Source organism: Mirounga leonina, unplaced genomic scaffold, assembly GCF_011800145.1.
Source record: "Mirounga leonina isolate KUSES-001 unplaced genomic scaffold, KU_Mleo_1.0 Mir_125, whole genome shotgun sequence".
Classification (NCBI taxonomy): Eukaryota; Metazoa; Chordata; class Mammalia; order Carnivora; family Phocidae; genus Mirounga; species Mirounga leonina.
Genome location: NW_023270305.1, coordinates 44,376,904 through 44,397,278, shown reverse-complemented (window position 1 = coordinate 44,397,278; position 20,375 = coordinate 44,376,904). Strand labels below are relative to the sequence as shown.

General features: G+C 43.0%; 1 protein-coding gene across 1 annotated transcript; it reads left to right on the top strand.

The window, feature by feature from the left end:
* The first annotated feature begins 1,565 nt into the window (after positions 1-1,565).
* Positions 1,566-20,124, top strand: PCYOX1 (prenylcysteine oxidase 1). Its single transcript, XM_035001355.1, has 6 exons — positions 1,566-1,743; positions 3,005-3,211; positions 4,452-4,626; positions 15,401-15,612; positions 15,930-16,082; positions 16,721-20,124. Exons 1-6 carry the CDS (start codon positions 1,632-1,634, stop codon positions 17,377-17,379), a joined length of 1,518 nt encoding a protein of 505 aa, XP_034857246.1. The 5' UTR covers positions 1,566-1,631; the 3' UTR covers positions 17,380-20,124.
* The last annotated feature ends 251 nt before the right edge of the window (positions 20,125-20,375 follow it).

The window sequence follows — 20,375 nt, the reverse complement described above, 5'->3', positions numbered from 1 at the left end:
TGGTCCATTCTAATCAACCAACAAACATTTGAGGGCCTAGTAGGCTTAATGCATGGGTAATTGTGTTGTGAGGATAATGTAGTTTGGAAAAAGGAAAGTAAAAGACACAGAGAGTTTAGTTCTTTCTTTGTAATTTCTAGATATAGTGAAAAATGGGGCTTACTCTTCATCTTTTTATGTTCTTAACTAGGCGTGTTTATTCCTTGTATGATTTGCATCTTGTTTCATTAACACCACCTTCACTCCCCCTTTCTTTCTCTGCTTAACTGGCCTCCTTGCTGTTCTTTAAACATGCCAGGTATTTTCCTTACCTAGAAAGCTCTTTCCCCAGATATATGCTTGACCCACTCCCTCACTTCCTGCAAGCTTTTGCTTAGGTGCTATCCTGTTCAATGAGGCCTACCCCAACCACCTTTTTTAAAACTGTAACCCATTCCTCATTCTTCTTACTCCACTCTGTATAATACATCATTTACTTATTTGTTCTAATTACCATATCTCCTTCCACTAGAATATCAGCTCAATTAAAATAAATATTTAAAAAAATCTGTTTTGTTCACTGATTTTTCTCAAGCACCTAGAACATTGCTTGCCACTTAGTAAGAACTCAATAAATATTTGTCCAATGAATGAATGCTTTTTTTTTAATGTTTTATTTATTTATTCACGAGAGTCAGAGAGAGAGAGGCAGAGGCAGAGAAAGAAGCAGGCTCCCCGCCTAGCAGGGAGCCTGATGCGGGACTCAATCCCAGGAAACTGGGATCCTGACCTGAGCCGAAGGCAGACGCTTAACCATCTAAGCCACCCAGGCGCCCTGAATGAATGCTTTTTGCACTGGGTTTTATACTCCCTTTTTCCAAGTTTAATATTTCTTTTTATCCAACTTCTGTTCCTTCCATCCACACTGTTCTTCATGTTCAAATACTGGTTTTTTGTTTTGTTTTCTTTTGGCGGGGCGGGGGAAGAGTGGAGGTGGAGTATTTTACTTAGAAAATGGGATCTTATAATACCCATCACTCAGCCACTAGTTTTTCTCACCTAACAATACCAGGATAGGTCCTACATTCTTTTTAATGCTTGCATAATGCTCTACTGTGTGATACGGGCACTTACTTTTATTCATATCTACCATTACTTTCCACCTTGGACCACCCATCCCCGGTCGCCCTCATTCTCCCTTTCAGCGATCACTGTTTACCCATTCATCTTATGCCCAACAGTCCCCGGAACATAGTGGTCACTCAGTAAGCATTTGTTGCTCCATGGGTCCGACAGCGATTTGCTTTGTGCATTCTCTGACAGGCAGAGACTGAAAAGACAGAAGAGGTCACTAGTGAAGAAGTGATGCTCCACCTGAATAGAAGGGGAGTAAGGCGGCGAGCTGGAGTGAGCCTCCGCCTCTGGTGCCCCCGGTGCCTCTGGTGTGTCCCAGAAGTAGGGTGCGTTTCGAAGGGGCGGGACATGCTTGGGAACCGAGCGGACCATGCTTGGAAGCTCCTGAAGGGACGCCCCGCTCCTAGGGCGGGGCTCGGAGGGGCGAGGCCGGTCGGGGGCGGGGCGTGCGGAGCGCGCAGACTCATAGCAGCCGCGGACTATAGGGCGCTCCTGTGGACTGCCGCGCTCCGGGAGCCATGGGGCTCGCGGCTGGGGAGCTCGTCTCGTCGCTTCTGGGGCTGTGGCTGCTGCTGTGCAGCCGGGGGTGCCCCGGGAGCGCCGAGCTGCGGGCCCCGCCAGATAAGATCGGTAGGTGACGGGGGCGGGGGACGGCACGGAAAGGGTGCGGGAGCGCGCCCCGCGCCGGGCGGCCGCTACGCAGTGCACCAGGCCCCGCGGCCGCGACGTCCACCAGGCCGCGCGCGCCGAATCCTCCGCGCAGGTCAAAGTCTTCTCAGTGCGTGACTTAGGGTCGCTGTCGGTGCCCCAGGGACCGTGTCTTCCTGGGACCTTGTCGATGTGCCCATTAGGGGAATGGGCGGTGGAGGGAGTATTGGGGCGGGCGGCCGCCAAGCGCCCCTTGTGCCCCTGTCTCGGAGGCCTGGGGGTCTGCGGAGGCCGAGGACCCTCTCGCCTCCTTCCTTTGCTGCACCTTTAGGCGGCCAGTCTTCTGGTTCTGGAGCGACCGGCCGCCTCGCTCTGCGGATGACAGGCGCACGCGGTCAGCACGCAGAGCAGTGCAAACAAGCTGACCCGTCTGCTTCCCTTGATAGGCTGGACTGGAACCCCATTACCCCCTTTCACTTTGCTGAGGTCGGCCTGCTGCCAGAGGCCCTAGCTTGCACAATTTCTCTACCTAGGACTGCTACACAGCCGAAATAATCCACTCTAAAGTTTCAGTCTTGGTTTTTGCCGCGTTTGGTTCCTTTCTTATTCCCCTTAAAGCTTTGTTTTGTGGGGGCATTAACCCATCTATTTTTTTTTTTTTTTAAGATTTTATTTGCGAGAGAGAATGAGAGACCGAGAGCATGAGAGGGAGGAGGGTCAGAGGGAGAAGCAGACTCCCTGCCGAGCAGGGAGCCCGATGCGGGACTTGATCCCGGGACTCCAGGATCATGACCTGAGCCGAAGGCAGTTGCTTAACCAACTGAGCCACCCAGGCGCCTCTAACCCATTTATATTAATGAGACAGAACAAATCTTGGCAAAAACGGTGGCCACTTTATTTAAAATGCATGCTGGGAAGGCCCACCTCCTCTGTTCCCATGCTTTGGGCACGAAGAAGGTTGTGCAGAACCAGTGGTGTCTCAACAAAGAACTATGAGAACCTTTGGGGATCTGCCCCCCCAATCCAATGTCAATTTGTACATCAATGTACTATCACTTTTGTCCGAGGGCCGTGTCTGTCCAGATTCAGAATTCTATCTTCAGCAACTGTCACTTGCCTCCGGGTCCCCAGCTTCCCTAAATTGGTGATAATAGCCTTGACTAACATCTGTTATTCAAAAACAAAACCCACATAGCTGGGTAAGAAGGAAAGAAACTGTTCCTTTTTTTTTTTCCATCCATAGCAATTATTGGAGCTGGAATTGGTGGCACTTCAGCAGCCTATTATCTGCGGCAGAAATTTGGGAAAGATGTGAAGATTGACCTGTTTGAAAGGGGAGAGGTGGGAGGCCGCCTGGCCACAATGACTGTCCGAGGGCAAGAATATGAGGCAGGAGGTTCTGTCATCCATCCTTTAAATCTGCACATGAAGCGTTTTGTCAAGGACCTGGGTATGTAATTTGTTCTTAGAGCTAAGCAGATTTCTGTGTGACCATCCATGGATATGTTTATCAGATAGGGAACTGAAACTTCCGCCTTGTTGTCTTTTACAGAGAAGTTGGTAAAACGGTTTTCCTCACTTTGCTGCTAGCAATTAGTGCAAGCTTAGTTAGGGGCCACTTTCCCGTAATGGGACACTAGTTATCTGTATCTTCAGTTATCTGGAATTACAGCCATTGGGGGGGCGGGTGGGGATGGTTGCTGTTCTTAGTTCTTAAACCTCTGGGTTCATGTTAAAGAATCAAAGGATGGTTTGAGTTAGCAGAAACCTTTTGTACTCATTTACAGCTGGGAAAATGAGGCCCAGAGACTTTCAGTGTCTAGCATAAAGTCACTCACACAGGTATGGGTCCAGACATGTGCCTAGAACCTGGGACATCTGACTGCTTCCCTGCCAGCAGAGGAGCTGGACAGGTTGGGGGAAGTCTGGCAGGCCTCTGCAGGCCCTTTGCTCAGAGAATATTGTGTAATTTTTGCCTTATGTCATTTTTGCTATCTGAAATAGCCAGTTATGCAAAATAGGATTCATACAGGAATGGGGATGTCTCCTTTCCCTTTGCTGCTTTCCACATTTCCTGTGGATGCTTCCTGAGCTGCTTTCCTCCATGAGGGCAAATATATGTCAGGAGCAGTTAATGCTGCAAATATTCATGTCTGATGTTTCTGGTTTTTTTTTTTTTTTTTTTTTTAAAGATTTTATTTATTTGAGAGAGAGAGAGAGAGAGGATGGGCAGGAGGAAGGGCAAAGGGAGAAGCAGACGCTCTGCTAAGCGGGCAGCCCGATGCAGGGCTTGATTCCGGGACCCCAGGATCATGACCTGAGCTGAAGGCAGATGCTTAACTGACTGAGCCACCCAGGCGCCCAACATTTCTGTTTTTAAATTGAATTCAGTTTGTGTTCTGACATTTTCCTTTGACTTTTTAGTCTTTTTCAACTAAAAATAGCCAGGCTGATTTTGATATATGTGCATGACCATCTGACCCTTCCTTTAGAGATCTGCTTTAGGACAGTATAGTGAATGAATAGTGTATTACACACTGTTCTAAAGATAGAGCTCCTTTAATATGTTTTCTGAGAACTGGGGGAAGCCCAGAATTCACACACTTCAGAGTGTCCACCTAGCTTCAGATGATCTTTCATTTGATCAACATAGAAACCCTGAGTTTAGCTAACCCTTTCTGTTTTTGCAGGTCTCTTTACTATTCAGAGCTCTGGTGGCCTAATGGGGGTGTATAACGGAGAGACTCTGGTGTTTGAGGAGAGCAGCTGGTTTATAATTAACATGATTAAACTAATTTGGCACTATGGATTTCAGTCCCTCCGAATGCACATGTGGGTAGAGGACATATTGGACAAGTTTATGAGGTAATTTTTTCCCCTTCCATTTACCCTAAGACCTTTTAGTTAGATGATCTTTAGGAATTTTATTTCTTGAAACAGTTCTCTACCTAACTGTAAGGCCTGTTTGTCAGATTGTTAGGTAAATGGTTTGCATAAAATATGCAGACCGTTTATCCACTTGAATATTGAAAGAGTAATTTTTGCTTTTGAAAATGTATTTTGCTGGGCGCCTGGGTGGCTCAGACGGTTAAGCGTCTGCCTTCGGCTCAGGTCATGATCCCAGGGTCCTGGGATTGAGTCCCGCATCGGGCTCCCTGCTCCTTGGGAGCCTGCTTCTCCCTCTGCCTCTCTCTCTCTCATGAATAAATAAATAAAATCTTCAAAAAAAAAAAAAAAAGAAAATGTATCTTGCGGGCGCCTGGGTGGCTCAGTCGTTAAGTGTCTGCCTTCAGCTCGGGTCATGATCCCTGGGTCCTGGGATCGAGCCCCGCATCGGGCTCCCTGCTTGGCGGGAAGTCTGCTTCTCCCTCTCCCATTCCCCCTGCTTGTGTTCCTGCTCTCGCTATCTCTCTCTCTGTCAAATAAATAAGTAAAAAAAAAAAAAAAAAGAAAAAAGAAAATGTATTTTGCAAATGCTTAGTTGTTTTTTTTTTTTTTAAGATTTTATTTATTTGCGAGAGAGAGAATGAGAGACAGAGAGCATGAGAGGGAGGAGAGTCAGAGGGAGAAGCAGACTCCCCGCTGAGCAGGGAGCCTGATGCGGGACTTGATCCTGGGACTCCAGGATCATGGCCTGAGCCGAAGGCAGCCGCTTAACTGACTGAGCCACCCAGGCGCCCTTAGTTTTTTTTTTTTTTTTTAATATTTTATTTATTTGACAGAGAGAGACATAGTGAGAGCAGGAACACAAGCAGGGGGAGTGGGAGAGGGAGAAGCAGGCTTCCTGCCGAGCAGGGAGCCCGATGTGGCACTCGATCCCAGGACCCTGGGATCATGACCCGAGCTGAAGGCAGACGCTTAATGACTGAGCCACCCAGGCGCCCCTAGTTTTGCCACATACACTTAAATGCTCTACAAATGTTAACTCCTTGAATTCTTATGACAGCTCTCTCAGGTACTGTTATTAGCTTCTTACAGATGTGGAAGGTATAGGCATAGAGGTTTCAAGTGTGCAAGAACACCAACCTAGGGCGCCTGGGTGGCTCAGTTGGTTAAGCGACTGCCTTCGGCTCAGGTCATGATCCTGGAGTCCCGGGATCGAGTCCCGCATCGGGCTCCCTGCTCGACAGGGAGTCTGCTTCTCCCTCTGACCCTCCTCCCTCTCATGCTGTCTCTCATTCTCTCTGTCTCAAATAAATAAATAAAATCTTTAAAAAAAAAAAAAAAAAACACCAACCTAGTAAGTGGTGGAGCTGGAGTTCCCACCCAAGTATTCTGGCTCCAGAGTTCTCTCTCTCGTGCTTTTTAAGATTTTATTTATTTATTTGAGATAGCAAAAGAAAGAGAGTGAGCAGAGGGAGAGGAAGAAGCAGATTCCCTGCTGAGCAGGGAGCCTGACGAGGGGCTCTATCCCAGGATTCTGGGATCATGACCCGAGCTGAAGGCAGACGCTCAACGACTGAGCCACCCAGGTGCCCCGGCGTGTGCTAATTTTTATGCTGGTTTACAATTTTAGATGCTAGAGAAATTTAACTTGTAAGTGCTGATATTTCATTACTATGAGTTTCAGTGTAGTAAAATAATTGTTAATAAGGTAAAATTACATGTCATATATGACCCAGTATTGACAAGGACAGATATAAGGATTGAGTAGGATAAATATACTCTAGTTTTTGTAACTTATGGTAGTTTGGGATTTCTTTTTTTTTTTTTTTTTAAAGATTTTATTTATTTATCTGACAGAGAGTGCATGAGTGAGCACAAGCAGGGGGAGCAGCAGAGGGAGAGGGAGAAGCAGACTCCCCCCCCTGAGCAAGGAGCCCGATGTGGGACTTGATCCCAGGACCCTGGAATCATGACCCGAGCCCAAGGCAGATACTTAACTGACGGAGCCACCCAGGTGCCCCTGGGATTTCTCTTTCTTCACATCGTTGTTAGGTCAGTTCCTCAAACACTTTTCCAGTGGGCACATTAAGGTCAGCTACAGTGCAGATTGTTTTAAAGTAGTCATTCATTCATTTACCAAATACTGACTGCCTATTATGTGCCAGGCACTATTCTGGGTCCGGAGGATGTAGAATAGAACATGTCCCTGTCCTCAAAGAATATACATTCTAGTAGAGAGACAAGCAGTAAACCATAACTAAGAAAATATATAGAATTTGTGTAGAGATAGCCAGTTTCTAAAGAAGGAAGGTAGCATGTTGCTGCATGCTCAACAGGAAAATCAAGTTCAGATGGCATCACGATACAGCCTCTATGTAAATTTTCTTACCCATGGCTTACTTGACATGTAGAGAACTGCCCTGTGAGAAATCAAGAAATCACCTTTAAAGTGAATTCTGGATATTATAGAACTGTGAAATAGGGACGCCTGGGTGGCTCAGTCGTTAAGTGTCTGCCTTCGGCTCAGGTCGTGATCCCAGGGTCCTGGCATCCAGCCTCCCATCGGGCTCCCTGCTCGGCGGGAAGCCTGCTTCTCCCTCTCCCACTCCCCCTGCTTGTGTTCCCTCTCTCGCTATGTATCTCTCTGTTAAATAAATAAATAAAAATCTTAAAAAAATTTTTTTTATTGAAAAAAAAAGAACTGTGAAATAAATGCAGTGATGGGATAGATTATACTTTTTTTTTTTGATGAAGTAAACTCTTTGCCCGATGTGGGGCTTGAACCCGTGACCTTAGAGATTTAAGAGTCGCACGCTGTATGGACTGAGCCAGTTGTCAGGTGCCCCAGGATAATACTATTTTTGATTTTAAAGTTTATTACCCTGAGATCAAGAGACGCATGCTTTTCTGAGTCAGCCAGGCATCTCTCTTTTTGATTTTAGAAAACAGTTCCCCTACTTTATGGAATTACTGCCTACCTCTGGTCTTTGATATTTGATTATACAGCACTGATTCTTATGTTGTTCAAAGGGCCATGCACCCTACATTTCTGTTTCTTTCAATAAGTCAGGAACAGAAAAATTTTATTTTGGTAATTTTATCATATCCTATGAGAAAGCTGGCGAGAAGGCTGGTATTGAGCCAGCATGTGCCAGTTGTTGAAGTAGTTAAATACTGCTGGACTAGTGACATAGCTGTTGCCCTCTGTGTTCCTACTCCTCCCTGTCTGCCTCCTCTCCAAACCCCTCCCCCCCGCCACCAGCAGGGAATCTTGACTCAGTTCTAGTGCTGTCATCAGTCTACTTCCTGTTGAATGCTGTACCAGTTATTAAATAAATGACCCTTGAATAATTTGGGGGGGTTGGGGTGCCAATCCCTTGCATAGTTGAAAATCTCTGTGTAACTTTTGACTTCCCCAAAACCTAACTGCTAATAGCCTGCTGTTGACAGGAAGACTTACTAAGAACATAAACAGTCAATGAATACGTATTTTATATGCTGTGTCTAATGCTTACAATAAAGGAAGCTGGAGAAAAGAATGTTAAGAAAATCAAAAGGAGGGGCGCCCGGGTGGCTCAGATGGTTGAGCATCTATCTGCCTTCGGCTCGGGTCATGATCTCCAGGTCCTGGGATCAAGCCCCACATCGGGCTCCTGGCTCAGCAAGGAGCCTGCTTCTCCCTCTCCCTCTGCCTCTCCCCCTGCTTGTGCACCCTCTCCCTCTCTCAAATGAATAAATAAAAATCTTAAAAAAAAAAATCAAGGAAGAGAAAATATATTTATGGTACTCCCACTGTATATATCTGGAAAAAAAAATAACAAAAAACAAAACCCATATATAAATGTACTTGCACAGTTCAAACCTGTGCTATTCAAGGGTCAACTGTATTTGTAATATCACCCCATGCTGGAGATACTCTGGGATATTGCAAAAATCAGAATTGGGAACAACAGAGGTTGCCAAAGAGTAATCTGGAACAACAGATTCCCCTGCATTTCAGTGAAGCAGTAGTTCTCAACCCTGGCTGCACATTGGAATCAATCTTTTTTTTTTTTTTTAAGATTTTATTTATTTATTTGACAGACGCAGCGAGAGGGAACACAAGCAGAGGGAGTGAGAGAGGGAGAAGCAGGCTTCCCACAGAGCAGGGAGCCCGATGTAGGGCTCGATCCCAGGACCCCGGGATCACGACCTGAGCCGAAGGCAGATGCTCAACGACTGAGCCACCCAGGCACTCCTCTTTTTTTTTAAGATTTTATTTATTTATTTGAGAGAAAGTGAGCAAGCGAGCACAGGCAGGGAGAGCGGCAGAGGAAGAGGGAGAAGCAGGCCACCCGCTGAGCAGGGAGCCTGATGCAGGGCTCAACCCCAGGACCCTGAGATCATGACCTGAGCCGAAGGCAGACACTTAACTGAGGTGCCCATGGGCATTGGTATTTTTTTTTTTTTTAAAGATTTTATTTATTTATTTGACAGAGACAGCGAGAGCGGGGAACACAAGCAGGGGGAGTGGGAGAGGGAGAAGCAGGCTTCCCACTGAGCAGGAGCCTGATGTGGGGCTCAATCCCAGGACCCAGGGATCATGACCTGAGCCGAAGGCAGCCGCTTAACGACTGAGCCACCCAGGCGCCCGGGGATTGGTATTTTTAAAAGTACCTCAAGTGAATCTTACCTATAGTCAAAGTTGCAAATATTAGGTTAAAATGTGCAATTGGATAATATTCTTGAGTTTTTTCTTTCTTTGAATAGTATAGAAACCTAAAGGCCTTGCTCAAATTTTTTTCTCCCTATTTTCAATGTATATGACAAATCCATTTGGGTCCCCTTCTGGAAAAACTTTTGGGGGATTTGCTGACCAGCTTTGGAGAAGTACATTGTCATTTTTGTGCTTCCGTTTCAGAGTGCACAGTGTGAGCGAAGGCCCATGTGACAGTAGTAAACCATGACATTTGAAAGAGGGTGATAGGCAACACCCCACACCCGTGCAAGTATGCATTCATTTTCTTGTTGGTGGAGCTGCTTGGGGTGGAAATCCTGTAGCCCCTGCTGTTCATACTTTCCAGGTTAATTTCCAGTTCTGAGCATTTATTTATGCAGTTCTTCTAGTTGGATGCTATTCCTTACTCCAGAGTCCAATCTCTTTTCTCAGCCCTTTCAGCAAAGGCTTCCCCTAAATCTCTAGTTGCCATTCATTTCTTTTCAAACATCCCATAAGTGTTATATGGAGCACAGCACCCACACACTTGTGTTGTTCTATGGTATGTACAATAATTAGAATACAGTAGATACTCAGATGTTTGTTGAATTGAATCCTCTGGTTCAGTGATGGCTTTCTGTTGCGATATCTTGGTTTCTGGGCTAGGTTAAAGCTCATTCTTGTCTCTAGCACTTAGTGTGTTTCTGAGGAAATATTAGATCCTTAACATTTCTTAATCTGAGACTGATAGGATTCAGTGAAAGGCTTTATAAACACCCTTTCTTCCTTCCAGTTACTCCTAACAAATATACTGAGTCATATTTTACTCTTTTCTCTTCCTCCTTTCCCAAATCTAGTCTATCTTTAATCCTATCAGTTTTTAAAATGTATCCAGAATTTCACCACTTCTCACCACCATGGCTTCTGCCACTTTGATGCAAGCCACTATTATCTGTGTTGTTGGAATAGCTCCCTGTGGTAGGCTGAATCAAATGCCTCTCTCCCCATGCAAGATGTCTACACCCTAATCCCTGGAACCTGTGAATGTGTTACCTTACATGATAAAAGGGGCTTTGCTGATATGATTAAGTTAGGGATCCTGAAATGGGAAGATTATTCCCAATTATTTAGGTGGGCCCAGTGTAATCACAAGAGTCCTTATAAGAGGGAGGCAGGAGGATCAGAGTGAGTAGTAGGAAATGTGATGATGGAAGTAAGAGGTTGGAATGATGCCAGAAAGGTGCCATGAGCCAAGGAATGCAGGTGACTTACAGAAACTGAAAAAAGCAAGAAAATGGACTCTTCCCTCAGAGCTTCCAGAAGGAACCAACCTTGCTGACACCTTGACTCTCTAGACCAGTGAAATTGACTTTTGGATTTCTAACCTGCAGAACCGTAAGATAATAAATTTGTCTTGTTTAAGCCACTTAGTTTGTGGTAATTTGTTACAGTAGCAACTGGAAACTAATATACCTCTTAACTCACCTCCTTGCTTTTGCCCTTGTGCTACCACTATCTGTTTTCAGCATAGCAGCCAAAGAGGTATTTTTAAAAATCTAGGAGTCATCATATTACTTCTCTGCTCAGAAACTTTAGTGGCAAAAATAGAGCTACCCTATGACCCAGCAATTGCACTACTAGTATTTATCTAAAGGATACAAGGGGCCCCTGGGTGGCTCAGTAGTTAAGCGTCTGCCTTCGGCTCAGGTCATGATCCCAGGGTCCTGGGATCAAGCCCCACATTGGGCTCCCTGCTCGGCAGGAAGCCTGCTTCTCCCTCTCCCACTTCCTCTGCTTGTGTTCCCTCTCTCGCTGTCTCTCTCTCTGTCAAATAAATAAATAAAATCTTAAAAAAAAAAAGGATACAAAAGTCCTGATTCGAAGGGGCACATGCACCCAGTTATAGCAGCACTATCAACAATAGCCAAATTATGGAAAGAGCCCAAATGTCCATCAACAGATGAATGGACAAAGATGTGGATACACACACACACACACACACACAGTGAAATATTGCCATTTGCAACAATGTGGATGGAACCAGAGTGTATTATGCTAAGTGAAATAGAGAAAAGACAAATACCATGATTCCACTGATGTGTAATTTAAGAAACAAAACAGATAAACATGGCGGAAAGGAAGGAAAAACAAAATAACATAAAAACAGAGAGGGAGGCAAACCATAAGAGACTATAGTTAAGAGAACAAACTGAGGGGTGCCTGGGTGGCTCAGTCGGTTGTGTCTGCTTTTGGCTCAGGTCATGAGGGGATTGAGTACCACCACATCAGGCTTCTTGCTCAGCAGGGAGCCTGCTTCTCCCTCTGCCTGCTGTACCCCCTGCTTGTGCTCTCTTTCTGACAAATAAAAGCTTAAAAAAACAAAAGGACAGACTGAGGGTTGCTGGAGGGGGGGGTGGGTTGGGGGATGGGCTAAATGGGGGTGGGTATTAAGGAGGGCTTGTTGGGATGAGCACTGGGTGTTATATGTAAGTGATGAATCACTAAATTCTACTCCTGAAACCAATACTATGTTTTTTTTTTTAAAGATTTTATTTATTTATTTGACAGAGACACAGCGAGAGAGGGAACACAAGCAGGGGGAGTGGGAGAGGGAGAAGGTTTCCCGCCGAGCAGGGAGCCCGATGCGGGGCTCGATCCCAGGACCCTGGGATCATGACCTGAGCCGAAGGCAGACGCTTAACGACTGAGCCACCCAGGCGCCCCTATACTATATGTTAACTACCTTGAATTTAAATTAAAAATACAAACTTTCAGTGGCTATTTCATGCAGACTAACAGCCAAAATCTGTACAATGGCTTTAAAGACCTGACATAGGTAATCTTATCTCCTAATTTTTTTTTTTTAAAGATTTTATTTATTTATTCGTGAGAGACAGAGGCAGAGAGAGAAGCAGGCTCCCCACGGAGTGGGGAGCCCGATGCGGGACTCGATCCCAGGACCCTGGGATCACGACCCGAGCCGAAGGCAGACGCTTAACCGACTGAGCCACCCAGGCATCCCTTATCTCCTAATTTTTTATTTCCTGTTTATTATGGGCAGAATTATGCCCTACCCGCTTCACAGGTTGAAGCCCTAGGCCCCTGTAGCTCAGAATGACTATATTTGGAGATAGGGCTTTTAAAACTTTTTTTAAGGATTTTATTTGACAGAGAGAGGCACAGCGAGAGAGGGAACACAGGCAGGGGGAGTTGGAGAGGGAGAAGCAGGCTTCTCGCCGAGCAGGGAGGTCCTGTGGGGCTAGATCCCAGGACCCTGAGATCATGACCCGAACTGAAGGCAGACGCTTAACGACTGAGCCACCCAGGCGCCCCCTCATTGCTTTTATGTAGATTTTCTGAGGTCCTTACTCCACCCTTCCAGAAGTGTTTCATCTCTCACCCCCCAACCCCCACCCAATATTTTATTTATTTATTTGAGAGAGAGAATGAGATAGAGAGCATGAGAGGGGGGAGGGTCAGAGGGAGCAGCAGACTCCCTGTTGAGCAGGGAGCCCGATGCGGGACTCGATCCCGGGACTTCAGGATCATGACCTGAGCCGAAGGCAGTTGCTCAACCAACTGAGCCACCCAGGCGCCCCCACCCAATACTTTTTTTTCTGACTATGCCTCTTCCTGCTCTCCTGGATCTGTTTAAACTGCACTGGCCTCGTTGTTCTTTGCACGCACCAGGCATGCTTCTGTCATGAGGCTTTTGCACCACTCTTTTATCAAAATATTTTCTCCCCTGGATGCTGCAATTCTCACCTCCCTCAGGTCTTTGCTCAGATGTTACCTTCTTAGGCTTTCCTTGACCACTCTACTTATTTTGGGGGACCATCTTATTTAGAGTTGCAACTCTACCAACTCTAAGCCTTCTCAGTCTTCCTTTTTGATTTGCTTTCTCCTTAACATTTATCATCCTCTAAACTGTTATATAATTTATTCACATTAATTTTTTTACTACCTGTTTCCCCAAGTAGAACACAGGATCCATTAGACATTTTTTCTCTGTTGTATTGACCTCTGCATCTTTAGCACCTAGAATACCTGGCTCAAAGTTAATGCTTCATAAATATTTATTGAATGAGTAAATGTTAAGGATTATACAAATGTTTAAAAAGAAAGAGGCTGTAAAGCAGCCTGATAAGCAGAAATTATACATCTAACTTCTTAGTAAATATGTATTCTAATGCAAATAGTATTGTAAAACAGTTACATGTTCAATGATTACATGGTCTCTGTTGTCTCACATCTAGGCCTTTACTGGAGGCTTGATGGAGTGGGGTTGGGTCCCAGGCAGGAGGCGGCAGGGAGTAATTTCTTTATGATATTGTATGTGTTATTTAATTGGCTACTGTTTTGTCTTGCTGTTAGCCAAAGGTCATTCTTCATTTTATGAGATAGCCTATTTTCTAAAGAACTCCGTGTTTTCATCCTCTACCTTTTCCAACTTCCTAGGACTAGAAACCAGTTGATAAGGTTGGAAGGAGTTATTTTAGTTTTTGTTTAGGCACGGATATCAATTTCTTCCACAAAAATGTATTCAGTGTTTTATATACTACACTGTTAGAGAGTAGGTAATATTGAAATGGATGGGACATTGTCTCCTGCTCAAAATATTTACAATTTGAGAGAAGAAAGTTGATATAAGATAGAGATCTTTCTTTGGTACTTATTTCTTCCTTTGTTTCATATACTTATCTATGTATGTGCCTTAGTATCTGTCCCCAACTGTAGGCTCCTTGAGGGAAAGGAATCATCTTTCTCATTTTTGTATCACAACTTGAAAAATTACATCTTGAATTACTATGTGGACGTCTGTGAAGTTCAAGAAAATGTTAGGTGGTATTTTCTAAAAATTAAGTAATAGTTGAGCAAGACTTTGCAGAGGAGGTGGGGTTAAGCCCAAAGTGTATTCTAGTTGGAAGAGCTAGTGCAGTGTTGGGGAGAAATATGCAGAGCATATTTAGAGATCAGTGAATGGGTCAGGTGTGTTCAAGTGGAGGATGTAAGTGTGAGTTGGTGTGTGTGTGTGTGGTTGAGGGCAGAGGGGGCAGCTTGTGCTTGAACCTTCTGCTTTTCATGTGACTTTTAGACAAGTCCTTTTACTTGTGTCTCTATCTGCAGTTAGAGCAAAAGAGTTAGACTTGATGAGTTTGGCTCTAAAATTCACTCCTTTTTTTAAGGTCAGGAGTTTATTTAGTAAGCAGGGTTGTTTTTTGATAAGTCAATAATGACTAAAGATGGGGGCGCCTGGGTGACTCAGTCATTAAGCGTCTGCCTTCGGCTCAGGTCACGATCCCAGGGTCCTGGGATTGAGCCCCGCATCGGCCTCCCTGCTCTGTGGGAAGCCTGCTTCTCCCTCTCCCACTCCCCCTGCTTGTGTTCCTGCTCTGTCAAATAAATAAATAAAATATTAAAAAAATAATGACTAAAGATGTATTTTAGGACTTCTGGAAGATTCATAAATGTTTCAAAGAAAAGAAACTGGAATCAGGTAGATCAGTTACTCATCTTAGTTTTAATATAAATCCCGAGTTAAAATCAGGGAAATGAGAATGAAGTAACAAGAGAGATGTTGTGAAGACTGGTAAGGTTTTCTTCTTGGGTGGGAGAAGCAGAAAGAAGTGAAAATATTTAAGTTTGAAATTAAATGAACTGAGGGTAACATGTACGATGTTAGGAGTGAACTAACATCCCAGTCTACATTTTGGTTGGGATAGGAGTGGGTGGAGAGGATCAAGCCTGGTGGAAAGATTAATTTTAGACCTGTCTAACTGCTGCTGGAAGATAAAAAGGTGAATGAGAACAAGACCTAGGACATACCCACTTCTTTAAAGGTGCTCCCAGTGACCATATTAATGCAGAAGAGTATACAGAGGACAGCGTACTACCTGAGGAGGTAGGGGTGGGGATAAGAGCTTCTGGGATACCTGGGGAAGATGGTGACTGAGGTGCATCTTACGTGACAGGTAGAAAATCATTAGAAGGAAATATGCTAATTCCCTTCCCCTTATCTTGTTTGGTGTTTAATGGCCACTCTCTTCTTTTCAAAAGGATCTACCGTTACCAGTCTCACGACTACGCCTTCAGCAGTGTAGAAAAGTTACTGCATTCTCTAGGAGGGGACGAATTCCTTGGAATGCTTAACCGAACACTACTTGAAACTTTGCAGAAAGCAGGCTTCTCTGAGAAATTCCTCAGTGAAATTGTTGCACCTGTCATGAGGGTCAATTATGGCCAAAGCATGAACATCAATGGCTTCGTGGGTAAGCCAAGGCTTGGAAGTTATAGACATTAGTTCACAGAGGGGCTTACCTGATGCTATGGTGGCTCCAGACTTTAGGCCATGAGTTGGAGAAGACTTACCTTTCTCTGAAACCTCAGACATGGTTGGCAAAATTGTGTATAAGTAGATCTGTGCATTTTTAGTGGGGAGAGAGTCCTTAGCTTTCACTGCAATTTTTGCCCCCAGGGGCTTTTTGGCAATGTCTTGGAGCCAAAACTCACCTAAATTGGGAAGAGAGTGGGTAGAGGGCCTTTTACAGAGTCAAAATTAAAACACATTTTTTCCTACCACTGACAGGGGCAGTATCATTGTCCTCTGCTGATTCTGGCCTTTGGGCAGTAGAAGGTGGCAATAAACTTGTTTGCTCAGGGCTCCTTCAGGCATCCAAAAGCAACCTTGTATCTGGCTCAGTAATGTACATAGAGGAGAAAACAAGGACCAAGCATACAGGTGAGCCTGAAATTCTATTGTTCCTAATTTACCCTCTAGAAAATAATTGCTCGGGACGCCTGGGTGGCTCAGTCGTTAAGCGTCTGCCTTTGGCTCAGGTCATGATCCCAGGGTCCTGGGATCAAGCCCCGCATCGGGCTCCCTGCTCAGCAGGAAGCCTGCTTCTCCCTCTCCCACTCCCCCTGCTTGTGTTCCCTCTCTCACTGTCGCTCTCTGTCAAATAAATAAATAAAATCTTAAAAAAAAAAAAAAAAAGAAAACAATTGCTCAGGGAGAAAAACCACTCTTCTGTCATCTCTCAGTTCCAAATGATGGAATTATAAATTGTGTATGTTGCACCACATGGAAATATTCCCAGATGTGCTCAAGTACAGTGGCACATCTCCTTGGATTTAAAAATAATCTTATTCTTAAAAGTATAATTCCATATTTTGTACTTACTGATAAAGTATCATTTCTATTCCAGTAGAAAACTGCCTCAATTCGGCAGTTATATTAAAGGGTAAAACTTTTTAATTCCTTAGAATTCTCTTTTAACTATTTTATACTTTATAAACTGCTACAGTAATAAAATTATTTTTGGAAGGTATATAGTAGAGTATGCTAGAAACACTAAAATGTATGCTTCTTTCTTCTAGGAAATCCCACAAAGATGTATGAAGTGATCTACCAAATTGGATCGGAGACCCGTTCAGGCTTCTATGACATCGTCTTGGTGGCCACTCCATTGAATCGAAAAATGTCCAATATAACTTTCCTCAACTTTGATCCTCCAATTGAGGAATTCCATCAGTACTACCAACATATAGTGACAACTTTAGTTAAGGGGCAGTTGAATTCAACTCTTTTTAGCTCTAGAGCCTTAGACAAATTTGATCTCAGTACAATCTTAACTACTGATAATTCAAATTTGTTCATTAACAGCATTGGGATTGTGTCCTCTGTAACAGAAAGTGATAACCCTCAACCATTAACAGATAGGGGATATGTTTGGAAGATCTTTTCCCAAGAAATTCTCACTAAAGAACAAATATTAAAGCTCTTTTTGTCCTATGATTATGCTGTGAAGCAGCCGTGGCTTGCATATCCTCATTATAAGCCTCCAGAGAAATGCCCCTCCATCATACTCCACGATAGACTTTACTACCTCAATGGTATAGAGTGTGCAGCAAGTGCCATGGAGATGAGTGCCATTGCTGCCCACAATGCTGCTCTTCTTGCTTATCACCGCTGGAATGGGCACACAGACATGATTGACCAAGAGGACTTATATGAGAAGCTTAAAACTGAACTATGAAATAACTTTTTTCGCCCTTCTGGCTCCAAATGAAATATCACTGGCAAAGAACACAATCTGAGCAGAGATGATTTTGAATCAGATATTTTGCCATGAATTAGTATTGTTTAAAAAAGTAATCCCAGTGAATTATGAGAAAATACAAGTTTCTAATTAAGTGTGACAGTGTTAACTACTGCATTTATGCCATCTCCAAAATTTAACTCTTCTTTTAAATATCCATCAACAGTATAGAATCACGTGGAGTTTGTTAAACATGTGGGTTCTCTAGCTCCTCTGGAGATTCTGATACACTAGGTCTAGGGGATGGGGGGGGGCCTTGGATTTTGAACAAAACTTTAGAGCACTTTAAGCTGAGCACTTGAGGAAGAGTTTAAAGACAAATTTTAGTGGGGGACTAGTTCACTTGTGCTTCACAGCTGGAAGTGACCTTCAGTCAGATAGTTATAACTACTATGGGAACTGGTTTCATAATGTCTGGCTTTATTAATTTATATCCTTTTTCAAAGTAGATGTGCCCATGCCAGAAGCCTTGACTTTCTGAATGTTCTTTTGACTGCTTCTGTCTTGATTTTATTAGGGTTAAATTCAGAAGCCTTAGTAGTTTAACTTTGTCACACAAAAATCTCAAGCAAAATGAAAGCAAATGCAGGCTATTGATTTAAGAAATTGGCAGTCTATTATCAAATCCTCACCTATGGAGCTCTAAAAAATATTGCTAGACCCCCATGCAACCAGAGATTCTGATTTAGTTGATTGAGGATAGGATCTCAGCATTGTAGCTAAAAAGTTCCTAAGGTGCAACCTGGGTTGAGAATCACTGATGTAGGGGTTTAAGATGCCTCCAAAGGATTTTCAGTGCCTTAAAAGTCCCAGAAAACCTAATGCATTATCAAACCAGATTCATTTCTTGAAGAATGATTTCTCTCAACAAGAACTCTAGTAGTAATCTTGATAGTAAGCACTGTCAGTCTGACAACAGAGACAACTCAGATTACTCCAGAGCCATTGACACTAGAGTAGGATATTCAGGATACCACACCTAATCAAATCCAGCACATGTTCGAACTGTTAAATGCTTCTAAAACTACTGTAGCATTTGGGGTTAGAAACTGGTTGCTGAAACCTTGTTTTTAAGGCAGTAGTTCTTAACTTCGGCTGCACACTGGAATAACCTTTAAGATTTTAAAGCTTCTCAAATGATTCTAATATGCAGCCAAACTTAAGAACCAGTTCTACATCTACTGTATAAAGATTATCATGAATGGTTGTCCTTACAGTCACTAATAGGACAGAATGAATAAAAGCTTGTGAATTCTAAAAATAACTATAACAAAGTTTAACATGTATTGTTGGGGAAAAAAAAGTCCATCAGATTATGGCAGCAGCTACTTTCACAAAATGGTGTAAGAAAACACTGATCCTTAATTAAAATGATTTTTGTCTCTACAATTGTGAATATTAATATGCTGATAAAACTGCCAAAATATATTTGATGTAAAGGCAGGGATTAAATTTATAGTTTGTCAAAGGGTCAGCTTTTTAAAAATTTTATTCTTAAGAATGTTAAGAGGCAGTCACATTTTTCTTTTTGTGGTTTTAATGAAGACAGTATTGTAGAGAATGTAATATTGTGTTATATGTGTGCTAAAGATTGATAAATAAAAATTGGTAATGAAATAGTTAATTCACTCACAGACTTGTTTTGCAATGGGATATATTATTTACTTACAAGAATACCAATGTAAAATGTTGCCATTGTATCAGACCTACTCTGATTAAGTTTTCCAACAGGGCATCTGAAACGGCTTCCTTCAAGAACAAAAGATTATTAATGTATCAGGCATAATAGTTTTAATGCAAACAGCATTAAATAAGGAATTTTTTTTTTTATTGGAAGAAAAATACTATCAGAGCCTGTTATACTTCAGTAGACTACTCGATTTGTCTTTGTACAGAAGAGACTGGTAAGAATTACGCAGCAGTTGACTGAAAGCCAGTTCTACTCCAGTGGTTCTCCAACTTGAATATGCATCAGAATCACCTGGAGTGCTGCTTAAAAATACTGCTGGGCCTCACCCTAGAATTTGTTTTAGTGGGTTTGGAGTGGTAGATGAAAACAGGCATCTCTATTAAGTTCCTAGGTGATGCTCTTGGTCTAGGAACCGCACTTAGGAGAACCAGTTCTGTGATTTAGCTCTATGTGGTTGCAAAAAAATGCCTGTCAACATCAGTGAAGATTAAAGAGCTGTTGGAGAAGGGAATAAAAATGTACTGCACTTGATACCAACTCTCCTTATTGTGATTAAGTTGGTTTGATCCCTCTAGCTATTCTTTGGCTGTAAACATTTTCTATAAAGAGGAAATAAAGTTTTAGACATATATATAAGCCATCCATTGTGTTCTGTTTTTCAAGTACCTTAGTCACCTCTGTATACCCCATTCTCTACAGTTTTAAAGTGATTCAAGATTTGTAGGCTTTTTACAAGATCGCAAAAAGTACAGGCCTAAGTATTTGCTTGATATGTTTCTTGAACATAGGTTTATGATATCACCATTTGCAATTTATCTTTCATCTGAGTTTGTGTGCCATAAAATTTATGACCTGGGTGAATATGGGGAGGATTATAACTGTTCTCTATACTCCACAAAGAACTACAGTACACTGGAATGTTTTTTTTCTAGAGTTCTATTCTTATATTAAAAAATTTTCCCTGTTTATGTTCAAAATAAACAACTGTATCATTACTTCCTGTGTTTTACTTCAATTGCACTATACTTGGAATGTAAATGTACTTGGAAAAAGTCAGTACATCAAAACTACAAGAGTTTCGAAAATTGCAGTTAATGTTTCAGAAGAAACCCGCTCAGGTATGCAGGTTCTTTCCATTAGAAGATGGAAAAAAGGCATCCTTGCCATGCTTCACATTTAATCAGATTCTTCTATATTAACGCATAAAAGCTTCAGAACAAATCAATCTCAACCAGGTACAATT